We start from the raw sequence: 13,038 nt of genomic DNA on the forward strand, positions 1-13,038 counted from the left end.
TAAGGGAGACAGCTGTGATAACTATCAAACTATTTTACTCTACTGTGCAGAAAGATTGTAGATGACAAATATGAAAACCATTCTGCATTTTAACTATTTGAGGTGTCCATTTGAAAACTGTTTATACTATATCACTTCATGTTCAGTCAAAATTTAAGCAATAGGTGCGTAAGAAAAAGCAGAGGGAATTTCTAAATCAAACATACTCAGTTACTCAAATCAGAAGTATTAATACATTTATGTATACATCATTAAGCACTATTCATTATAGATTATGAAAGATCAACACTTGTATTTACTTCCTTTCTTGATCTGCATTTATCTCGATACTGCTTCTCCTTTTCAAATCATTGAATAGATTTTAAACAACTGCATAGCCTCTTCAGAGCCCTATTTATTCCATAGAAATCAATAATCATTGTCCTATATGGATATTCAGGACCACAGGGGACCCTGTTAACATTAAAAGGTTTTACAAAGAACATATCAAAAACTAAACCAAACAAAAAACCCCAAAGAAATTACAATGGTAAAATTCAGTGTATTTGTCTAAATTCATGTTGACAGCCTGCTACTCTTTCAGGATACTTGAGCTAATTTATAATGATAGTAAAAAATGAAATCACATCACACAGTGACCACTAATTAGCTACACAAGACAATATAGTTATAAGACCAAGTGTGAATGGAATAAATAACATAATTGCCAGCACCAGAGACATTACCTTTAAAATTGTAATATTCCAGGTAAAACTCTCTACTGCTTTTTGTAGTTTCCTTTCTTTTAAGCCTTCCTTTGCTCCTATATTGTGCAGGTTTTCATGGAACTCCATTGCTGTGGAGGGTGAAAAAGATGAATTTAATATCTTTGTATTTACTCTGAATTTTCATGATGGTAGAGTTAGATTTCTAGAAACATTTCATATAAATAGCTTCCTGGAACTGCTGTCAAAAGCTTTGATAAATCTGAACTGGAATAAGGCAAAGATGAGAGACTGAAAAGAAAGTCATAATGAAAAAACAAATTGAAGGACGAGTGAAAAATCTGCACATTTTTATTCTATACTGGCAAATGTTCATGTTTTGAGTCATACAGACGTAACCAACATGTCAATGTACATTTATTCTCTAAGAAAAAGGTAGCATGTTGTAAGTTATTATTAGGTTATATAAAAACATTACCATCTTTACTATACAAAAAGCCACAGTACCTGCAATCAAATTCATTGTACTATATACAAAGGTCTTTTTGTGAGTTGCTGTAATATGGAAACAGTAACGTCATGAAATGTTATCCTCTGACAAATGTACTTTGCACCTTGGTCTTTTTTGTATTAAATCTAGATAATGGATAATTTGACAAAACCACAGCATTGTTTATACCAATGGACAGATGGAACTTTGCTTTAAGAAACGTAACTTACGTCCTACATCGCTGTTGTTTCAAGTCATATATGGTAAATTTAGAATAAAAACACTGATACCTTCTTCATACAAGGACAGAATTGACTCCCTCATGTGCCCAGGCAGTGCAGCTAGTATGGTTCTGCTGCACAAAGGAAGGCAGGATGCAGGGTGGCACTCCATCTATGGCTATGTCTACACCATGAGCTAGGGTTTGATTCCTCTGCTTGTGTACACATACTTGCACTAGTTTGATGTCAAGTAATTGTCTCATTGCCACACTGTAGCCCTAGGTTGGGGATTGAGGTCCATACCTCTAAATTCCCTGACTCAGAAGATGTGGTCCATAATGTACAATACTGTAGTAATGTCTTGCAATAACATACAGATATGAACAAGACACACATTTTTCCTTAATCCCATACCCCCTCGTGTCTCTACATGTCAGATTTATGGTTTTTGTGTTTAGATTTCTTTTTCTGTCTTGGGAAAACTAAGCATTTTACCTGTTCATAACAGTCACATGTCAAACCCAGGTACATTAAAAAAGTTGAATCCCAAAGCCAACATCTTTTTTTAAATTTTTTTTAAAAGCTTCACAAATTGATTAAAAATATAATAAATGCAAAAATGACCACTTTGTCATTTGAAACTGACTGCAAGGAAAACTGAAATAGTGAATTCCTTACCTGAATTAAACTAATGTATCATTTTTATTTAAAAACATTAACTTCCTCATAACTCCTACTCAGTCTCTAGAGTGCAGCCTCAATTAAACCATTCATTACACATTTGCCCAGCACAGATTATCAACCAGGTGAAAAATTAAAATTCATTCATCCATAGTATTTATTTCCTGTCCAAATAATCAGTTTAACAATATGACTAGGGATAGATTTGTAGACCCACAGCTACAATGTCCAAGTCCTACTACAGCCATGAAAATATAACTTTTCTTATGTGCAGTTGGAGACCTCTGAATATATTTTCCCAGATCCACAGTTTTTGATACACAGTGCTGCATTCAGCATCTTAGCAGGAACGCAGGCCAATTCTACAGGAGATAGGTATACAGGCCCTGCCCCTTCATTTCATAACCATCTTCCCACCGGTAATAAATTCAAAGACAAGCAGGGAGGAAGGAATGCAAGTGCGGATGCAATACATTCAGGATGATGGGGTTCAGAGCATACACAAGTTTACTCAAGGTTGGATTGATGTTTGGGGATCAGGAAGGTAGCTTTAGGGCCAATTCTGCACTATGACTGAGGTGTGCTTGGATGTTTTGACCAGTGGCTGCTGCAGGGAACTGGTTGCAGGTCTCTAATCCTCAGCTGCCCACCCCACAATGGACTCTGTGGCAGTGGAGAGTCATGCATAGTGAGGCTCTGATTCGTCCTTCTCTCCCCACCATGTGTGCATGCTCACACCCAGAAAATCTTCGACAAGTACCCTCATTCCCCTACTCTTGGGATGGGAGTGGGCTGACCTAGGAGATGGCAGAGCCAGTGGAAAATTTCCCCAGGGAATTCTCCACTAATTATTTTCAGCTATTTTAATTGGCATTTTGTGTCATGTCAGCTTTGCAAAGTGGCTTCAGCAGCACAGAGACTATGGCCTTGAATTTTTACAATAAATTTGATTATAAACAAAGTTTGCTTTCCACTAGCTCAGGAAAAGACATGTTAGCTGCCAAGTAAACCTAGATTAAGACCAGGTGATGTGTCTCACCTTCATGAGCACCACCCTCCCCCCAAAACATTTTCAGAGGCAAAACAAAAATACCCAATCTTAAACCACTAATCTTAATTGAAATAGGATAACAAGTTTTAAAATAATTTAGTAAAATTAAATAATTTAATTTTCAATTAATTACTGGCAACTCTTTCTTTTAACATGTGTAGTCTTTGAGAAGCTCTAACACACTAGGAAAGGAGTATGGTGTAACTAATCTCACACTGTGACAATCAGTCCTCTGTATTGCTTTCATCCTATTACAGGATCAACAAGAACTAACATTAGCATTATTTTTATATCTTCAAACCATGGCTTTATCTGTTACAGCTTCATTTTGGTTCAGGTCTGAATCAGTCCTTGAAACTTTTGCAAAAATGTTTTGCTCTTGGGAAAAATGTATATTTCAAAATGTTAGGAACTTTGCAACAAACAGATATTTCTGACTGAACGTACATAATAGATGCTGGTTTTTCCACAGGATTAATTGTGGCAGAATATTTTAAGGTCATTTACATAAAATCTGCTGTAACTCACACTGGATTATCAGCAGTACTACTCTGTTATATTAGTATTGAAAGTACTGGGCACTGACATTGCTATTGCCTGGAACACACTTTACCATTTGTATGGCCTCAAGCTGTTTGAAGGGAGAAAGATGAGTCCATGAATTGCCTCCATTTCCAGTTCTGTTGTTGTATAGTGAGGGGTGTGAAAGATGGTGTGGTGTTGCCTCTCCCTCCAGTCCCACAGCTGGAGAGAGAACTAAACTCAGTATAGGCATGGTTTTGCAAGGTACTAAGCATTATGGCCCAGATTCAGCAAACCATAGTCTCGTTGAGGTCAGTGTGCCTCTTCAAATGTTTAAAGTTGAGAGTGTGGTCAAGTACTTTTCTGGATCAAGACCAGAGAGTTCAGCACCTGGCCAGACTGAGCTCTATGTGAGTTGCAGAAGCCCCTAGTAAACAGGGCACCAAATGGCTGCTTGTTTTGCTTGTGCTTCTGTCTGGCCATTTCTTGCATTACTACTAGCTAACAACTGATAACAAAAAGAGTAACAGATAAATGACTTTAAATTGATGTGGGGAAGACAGAGAAGGGAACTAAGGAGAAAAGAGATGGTTTCTCATCAAGAATTAAATGAAATGGGAAACATATTTGCACAAAATCATGTAAAAATCCCTTAAACTAATATATACTTGTAGTGAAAACTTATCTATAAAATTAAATACAGAATATATTAATTGGAGACACAGAAAACATTGTTTTTGCAGGATATAATTTCTTATTTTTTTACAAGTGCACGTTCAATTTTAGCTCTCATTAAGATGTATGAAATGAATCTAGTACTCAAGCAAGTTTAATTACTTTATTATTCTAAGATCATTAATATTTTGGACTGTCTGATTGATAACAGACACTAGACTACATTAAACCTGAATTATTAGATTTTTTCAGAGCTGTATTCCTGTATATACCATCTGTCTAATCCACAAAGCACAAGTTACCCATCTTTTCTAGCTTTGCTGACAGCTGTCAAAAATGGACAACAAGCTAATGTTTCTGAGAGATTATGAGGATTACATATGATACCCAAGAATGCTAAGGCAACTTTCAGCTGTTAATGATTCACTATGTTTGTGCAAGGAAAACCCCCAGCAAAATCTATAAACACACTGTTACTCTCAGAGAGTAAGAATATCTGGTTTTCTTCTTTGCTAGGACCAAACTTTTAGCTATGAGAAAATGCCACACTTAATTCAAGCTATACTACTTCTAAGAAGGAGGTTTTTTTTTCTTGATTTAGGCTATAACTCATTCCACGCTACAACTCTAATTCAGCACGATCAATGTAATTAGGGTCAAACTGAAACATTTAGACACTGGCCTGAATAGGAATAGGGAATAATGTGGAGCAAAACTGTCACACATGGAGCGATGATGTTTCAGCGTAGTACAATTTCACCCTGAGCAGCCAAGTGCATTTGGAATGATGCAATCTGCTTCGTTCAGTGCAGCTGGCTCATTGTGCGTGCTGGTAGGCCACTGCATCATTGCCTCCCTTGAGTCAATGGGCACCTCTGGAGGCACACATAAATAAGCAGTAAAACCATGACAGGCCTTTGCGTGGGCCATCCAAGGTTGGGTGAGAGGCTCCTTGCATTCCCCCCAATATCTTCAGCTGGGTTTGTGACGATTTATCTCTGAATGACTTTTTATAAACCTATTGTCATAGTATCTGGGCTTAACTGGTAAATTAAACACCACAATCCATTAATTAAAATGACTCACAATACAGTATAACACTTCCCAGAATGAAAGATAGCTATCATTATTAATAATTAAAAACAGCAATATAGCACTTCTGCAGAGCCAATCAGGTGCTGGACCAAGTGATATCTTAATTAAATACTTGACTGAAATGATGCATCTGAAGGTGCAAACTCTGGCTCCGGCAGACCACCAGAGGGAACTAGCACTCCAGGGATCCCAGTCATTACGATAGCACATAAAACGACATACAGGCCATAAAACAGCTAGATCCCAAACCATAGCAAACCTCATAAATTAAAACCAGAGGAGGTGAGAAACCAGGGCAGTTCCTGGAGCAGAGATGTAATATGCTCACATGGACCCACTACATTATTAGTGAACTTACTGCATTCAGTGATAACTGAAAGCTCTTTAGTGGTTCCTTATTATATTAACTATTTTAACAGCACCAAGAATAAACAGACTAATTTGAGCATGTTCAAACTTTTCTCGAAAGAGAATTATTTATCAAAAGAAATTATTATGAAAATGAGATCCTGCTGAACAGAATAGGTAGGGCCCTACCAAATTCACGGTCCATTTTGGTCAATTTTGCAGTCATAGGATTTTAAAAATTGTAAATTTCATTATTTCAGCTATTTAAATCTGAAATGTCAGGTTTTGTAATTGTAGGGGTCCTGACCCTAAGAGGAGTTGTAGGTGGGTAGCAAGGCTATTGTAGGGGGGGCTGTTACCCTTACTTCTGTGCAGCTGTTGGTGGCGCTGCCTTCAGAGCTGGGCAGCTGGAGAGCAGCGGCTGCTGGCCAGGAGCTCAGCTCTGAAGCCAGAGCTGCTGTCAGCAGTTGTGCGGAAGTAAGAATGGCATGGTATAGAATTGCCACCCTTACTTCTGCGCTGCTGCTGGTGGGGCGTAGCCTGCAAAGGTGGGTGGCCACCAGCTTCTGCTCTCCGGCCACCCAGCCCTGAAGGCAGTGCAGAAGTAAGGGTGGCAATACTGCGATCCCCCTAAAATAACCTTGCGGCCCCCCCCCGCAACTCTCTTTTGGGTCAGGACCCCCAATTTGAGAAATGCTGGTCTCCCCTGTGAAACCTGTATAGTCTAGGGTAAAAGCACACAAAAGACCAGATTTCATGGTGGGAGACCAGATTTCACGGTCCGTGACGCATTTTTCATAGCTGTGAATTTGATAAGGCCCTAAGAATAGGTAATCTGAGGGTTTAAAAATATAACTTCTGATTCTCTTCTGGATTTTTGCTTGAAGAACCATGGCTATGGGTCTTCCGTGGCAGAAAGTCAGTCTGTGGGAGCTGCAGTAGTTTAAGTATCAGATAACCCCCTATTCCATCAAGGAATTAAGGGCTGGCCAACACAGCCCAAAAATGGTGACAGGTTTCAGAGTGGTAGCTGTGTTAGTCTGTATCAGCACAAAGAACAAGGAGTACTTGTGGCACCTTAGAGACTAACAAATGTATTTGGGCATAAGCTTTTGTGGGCTGAAACCCACTTCATCGGATGCATTCAGTAGAAAATACAGTAGGAAAATATATATACACAGAGAACATGAAAAAATGGGTGTTGCCATACCAACTGTAACAAGATCAATCAATTAAGGTGGGTGATCATCAGCAGGAGAAAAAAAACTTTTGTAGTGATAATCAGGATGGCCCATTTCCAACAGTTAACAAGAAGGTATGAGTAACAGTAGGGGAAAAAAATTAGCATGGGGAAATAGTTTTTACTTTGTTTAATGACCCATCCACTCCCAGTCTTATTCAAGCCTAATTTAATGGTGCCCAGTTTGCAAATTAATTCCAATTCCAAAACTGTATTTTTAAATGATAAAACATAAAAGGCAAACTGAATGATACAACTGGCTGGTAGGAATTTTGAGCCATCAGTTGTCAGAATAATTCATGGTTTAGAATTTAGGTTCACTTTCTGAAGTCTAAGCTGTAATAATTACAGTAACGGCTAACAATTCTCATCAGCTAGAAACAACTTATCAGGCAGGCAGATATAGAAGCCTGTAGAGTTATTAATTTGCAAATGAGACACCACACATTATTTATCATTATGCTGTTGCTTAATGTACCTAGAGCAGCAGACAAAATAAATTTCTTGTGCTGTCCAGTATATTAGGTATGTCAGCTGTGAAGTGCCAGTGTTCCATCCTCAGAATAACCAGTTCCATTTTGGGATATTTGTACCAGGCATAATAATTTACACCAGTGATGAGCATCAACTGAGGGTGCGTGTGCTGCCCCAATGGGTATCACTAAGGGAAAAATTTCCAGTGAATACGTGCCAGGCACGTGCACACAAAGAGCAGGCTTCACATGTGCAATCATCCAGAGAAGAAGTTTGGCTAGTATTTGATTTTAGACATGACAAATTTAACACTACAAACATTTAGACTGAGATTTTTCAAAGCTGCCTAAGAGATTTGGATACCCAATTTCCACTGAAAATAATAGGAACTGAGCATCAAAATCCTTTCAGTGGGGGCTTTGAAAGTTTCAGCCTTAAAGTTTAATGCAGCAGTACAGCATTGTTTGCAGTGAATTAAAATAATAATAATTGTATGAAATAAAACTTACAGTTCTCAGTCTTACTTACATGGAAAGCAAAACTCAAAGTTGGCAGTGAATCAAATAAAAAAATTATGTTTGGAATGATGGCTTTCTTTTCCACTTCAGAATCAACAGTATTGATTAATATAGTGATAGAGTTTTCTGCTCCAGTTGGTGATTCATGACCTTTTCTCTCTCCTCAAATCTCTAGCATGAACACAGCAAAACTCTTCCTCTAAACAGATTATTTTGTATGGTCAAAAGAACTTGAAACTGGATTTTCTTTAAGCAACCAACTCCAGCAAAATGCCAAGCACCAGTAATAGAGACGGCTAAGTGAAATTTTTATTCATGTGACAAACAACTTGGAGGGATTCTACTGGAAAAAGCATCACTTATTTATAGAAGAGGCTTTTCAGATTACATCATTCCCATCACTGTAAACTCACTTCTCATAGTTTAAAAGCTTTTTCCACGGGTATGTGAACTAAATAGGAAGCTATCAAATCACCTATAGTTTTATAAATTAAAAAATTAGTTTGATCATCATTAATTTTAAAAATTGTCTAAATCACATAACTAATAGGATGAAATTTTAAAAGCAAATGAATGTTAACTGGCCCACAAACTGCTTCAGATAAAACTGCACTCTAATGAAATGTACAACATAAAGATTAAAGTCATAAAGGTACAAAAAATTAATTGCCTCAGGGCTTCCTGTTTCTCACAACAGACAGATGGATGCCTAGAGATCAAACACCACAAGACTTTATTAAAATGTCATACTTTATTAATAACAAATATTATTCATTAATGATACAGAGAAGGCAGAAATGCTCAATAAATCTCTCTTCTTTGCATTTGGAAAGAAGCTGGATAATGTAGTCACATCTTACAGTGGCAGTGAAATATTCCTATTCCAACAGTAGCTAAGGAGGATGTTAAACATCAACTAAACATTAAACAGGAACTAAAATTAAATATTTTTAATCTGCAGAATCAGATAACCTGCACCCAAGAATTTTTAAAAGAATTGCAAAGGAGCTCTCTAAATCATTGATGTTGCTATTTAACAAATCTTCAGACTCTAAGGAGGTTCCAGAGGATTGGAAGAAAGCTAATGATGTGCCAATATTTTTAAAAGTTAAATGGGACACTCTGGGTAACTGCAGGCTGGATAGGTGACATTGATCCAGGCCAAAATAATGGAAAAACTGATACAGGAAGAAATCAATAATGAAGTAACAGACATTGGCATAATTAATGCCAATCAATATAGTTTTATGGAAAACAGGTCTTGTCAAACAAACTTGACACATTTTTTTAATGAGATTACCAGTTTGGTTGATAAAGGTAACTGTGTTGCCATAACATCCTTAGATTTCTGTAACACACTGGATTTAGCACCACAAAACATTCACATTAAAAAATAAGCACTCTATATAAAATCAATGTAGCAGAAATTAAATAGAATAAAAACTGATAGATCTCAAAAAGTAATATTAAATGGGGAATCATCATCCATTAGGGGTTTTTCTAATATGGTACCACAGGTATTTGTTTTTAGCTCAGTGCTATTCAATATCTTTATCAATCATCGAGAAGAAAATATAAAATCACTGTTGGTAAAGTATGCAGGTGACACAAAAGTTGGTGAAGTGGTAAATAACGATATGGACACATGTGTTATACAGATCTTAAGTGATTTTAAGCGGGGATCATTTCAACAACATGTATTTTAATACAGCCAAATATATGATCATACATCTAGAAACTAAGAACACAAGTCATACATAATTGTGGGCTGTGTCCTGGAAAACTGACTCTAAAAAGGACTTAGAGGTCAGGCGGATAACCATTTGAACATGAGCTTCCAGTGTGATGTTAAGGCTAATGGAATGCTTGGATGTATAAGGAAAGGAATATTGAGTAGGTGCAAGGAAGTGGAATTAATTTGGCATACAGCATTAATGACATCATCATTGGAATACTATGCCCAGCTCTAATGTCCATACTTCAAAAAGGGTTTTGAGAAATTGGCAAGGGTTCAGAAAGAGCTACAAGAATGATCCAAGCTCAGGAAAACCTCCCTTATGGTGAGACGCTTATGAAGCTCAATCTGTTAAATTTATCCAAGAACAGGTTAGGTGGTGATGTGATCACCATCTGGAAGTACCTACAAGGCAGGAACGTTTCTGAGAATAGAGGTTCGTTAATTTAGCAGACAAGGCCATAAAAAGTTCCAACAGCTGGAAGCTGAGCTTGACAAATTACCACTAGAAAAAACAGGAGTACTTGTGGCACCTTAGAGACTAACAAATTTATTTGAGCACAAGCTTTCGTGGGCGAAAACCCACTTTATCCGATGAAGTGGGTTTTAGCCCACGAAAGCTTGTGCTCAAATAAATTTGTGAGGTTTAGCCCATGAAAGTTTATGCTCAAATAAATTTGTTAATCTCTAAGGTGCCACAAGTACTCCTGTTCTTTTTGCGGATACAGATTAATATGGCCGCGACTCTGAAATCTGTCACTAGAACTAAGCAACACATTTTTCAAAATGAGGATAATCAATCACTGGAACAATTTACCTGCATCACTTTAAGACTTTAAATCAAGATTAAATATCTTTCTAAAATATTTGCTATAGCTCAAACTGAAGTTATGGGTGTCATAAATATAAAGGGAAGGGTAAACCCCTTTGAAATCCCTCCTGGCCAGGGGAAAGCTCCTCTCACCTGTAAAGGATTAAGAAGCTAAAGGTAACCTCGCTGGCACCTGACCAAAATGACCAATGAGGAGACAAGATACTTTCAAAAGCTGGGAGGAGGGAGAGAAACAAAGGGTCTGTGTCTGTCTGTAGTCGTCTTGGCCAGGGATAGACCAGGAATGGAGTCTTAGAACTTTTAGTAAGTAATCTAGCTAGGTATGTGTTAGATTATGATTTCTTTAAATGGCTGAGAAAAGAATTGTGCTGAATAGAATAACTATTTCTGTCTGTGTATCTTTTTTGTAACTTAAGGTTTTGCCTAGAGGGGTTCTCTATGTTTTTGAATCTAATTACCCTGTAAGATATCTACCATCCTGATTTTACAGGGGGGATTTCTTTATTTCTATTTACTTCTATTTTTTATTAAAAGTCTTCTTGTAAAAAACTGAATGCTTTTTCATTGTTCTCAGATCCAAGGGTTTGGGTCTGTGGTCACCTATGCAAATTGGTGAGGCTTTTTATCCAACATTTCCCAGGAAAGGGGAGGGTGCAAGTGTTGGGAGGATTGTTCATTGTTCTTAAGATCCAAGGGTCTGGGTCTGTAGTCACCTAGGCAAATTGGTGAGGCTTTTTACCAAACCTTGTCCAGGAAGTGGGGTGCAAGGTTTTGGGAAGTATTTTGGGGGGGAAGGACGCGTCCAAATAGCTCTTCCCCAGTAACCAGTATTAGTTTGGTGGTGGTAGCGGCCAGTCCAAGGACAACGGGTGTAATATTTTGTACCTTGGGGAAGTTTTGACCTAAGCTGGTAAAGATAAGCTTAGGAGGTTTTTCATGCAGGTCCCCACATCTGTACCCTAGAGTTCAGAGTGGGGGAGGAACCTTGACAATGGGCTTGATGCAGGAATTATTGGAGAGGTTCTATGGCCTATGTTAAGTAGGAGATTAAACTAAATAATCAATAATGGGTCTATTTTGGTATTAAAATCTATGGGTGAGCTCCAGCCTCTGTATGCCAGATGAACAGAGCCGGAGCTGTGTAAATAAGCTCTAAAAGCCTGAGTTCTGGCTGGGAGAAAATTCTGCTGTTTCAGCCTGTCTTTGGAGGACCCCTTTCCTACCCCTGAAATAGGGATATCGGGGGTTGGGAGAAGCATGTAGGGGCAGAGCCACAGCACATGGTACTGTGGAGACTGTGGGTGCTACTGCAGTCCATATGGAAGATCCAGGAGGTTACTGTAAATTGGACAAACATCGGGCGGCCTGTCTAAATCACGCTTGGTCCCTATTCAGCCACAACATGGATTGGGAGGGTGCAAAAGTGGCTTAAAGTCACTTTAGCCCATCTTACCCCGTGCTACAATTTTTACAGGTGCAGCACAGAATCTCACCCTATGAAACTACAAAATGTAAGGATCAATCCTGCACTATCAGGGAGATGAATAAAATGAATTAACTAGTTTTTAAACCTTTTTTCACCTCTGCAAGTTGAAACTTAACAACCGAATAACAGAAAATAAATGTAAACCCTTTTGTGGTACAAGACCATCCATGATTCACATTACTTCATACTCCACCTGAAAGGTAGTGTGTGGTACATAAAAATCTTGTTTACCCTATCTCACTGTGAGCAATCCCCTAGTAAATCTGGTGTTGGCACGCAACACCAATCTGTGCTAAAATAAGCAAGGAGGCACATTTTGATACTAGTGTGCTGGGAAAGATCCATGGACTGGGCAAGAGGGTAGCAGAAAACTGAAGAAACTACATGCCCCTTTCCGGCTCTTATAACTGCACCTCCTTATTTAAATTACAGACTTGAGAGCTATGCCTGGTGGGACTGCTGTGGAAACTAGATTTACACTATTCCTCTCTAACAAGCCTGATGGACAATCAACAATTTCACCTTTAAGCATCTTTAAGGTGTTTTTTCAATCTGTCTTCACTATAGATACACGCGCGCGCACATCCACAAATCAATTTGAATCTTCTAAACTTGGGAAGCTGGAGTAAACAAATACCTCAAAATCAAAAGTATTCTCTCAATTAGTCAAAACCTGTATCATTTAATTGAATTCTAAAATCTAAATAAAAAGAGTTATCTAGTTACCCTTTCTCTTCCACAAAGATTATCTCAAAGTTTTTATGTATAAGCGATCTATATAAATGCTGCATATTATATCATTGGAAATGAATATATAAAAACTGATTAGGGGTGAGATCCTCAGTGGCTGTAAGTCAGTATAGCTCTGCCAAAGTAAATGGATCTGTGCTGATTTAAAGTAGCTGACGATCTGTGTCAAGAATTTTAAACTTTCAAAGAATAATAAAAGATAATGGATATGGAATG

General features: G+C 37.9%; 1 protein-coding gene across 4 annotated transcripts in view; it reads right to left on the minus strand.

Moving 5' to 3' along the window:
- Positions 1-13,038, minus strand: part of PLCL2 (phospholipase C like 2) — a 213,105-nt gene that overhangs the window by 25,966 nt on the left and 174,101 nt on the right. For all 4 annotated transcript variants that reach the window (XM_084620024.1, XM_084620023.1, XM_084620026.1 and 1 more), the window contains one exon: positions 726-835. In XM_084620024.1, coding sequence (XP_084476150.1) covers positions 726-835 — 110 coding nt within the window. The remainder of the gene's footprint in view (positions 1-725; positions 836-13,038) is intronic.

Source organism: Lepidochelys olivacea, assembly GCF_965140295.1.
Source record: "Lepidochelys olivacea isolate rLepOli2 genome assembly, chromosome: 2".
NCBI lineage: Eukaryota > Metazoa > Chordata > Testudines > Cheloniidae > Lepidochelys > Lepidochelys olivacea.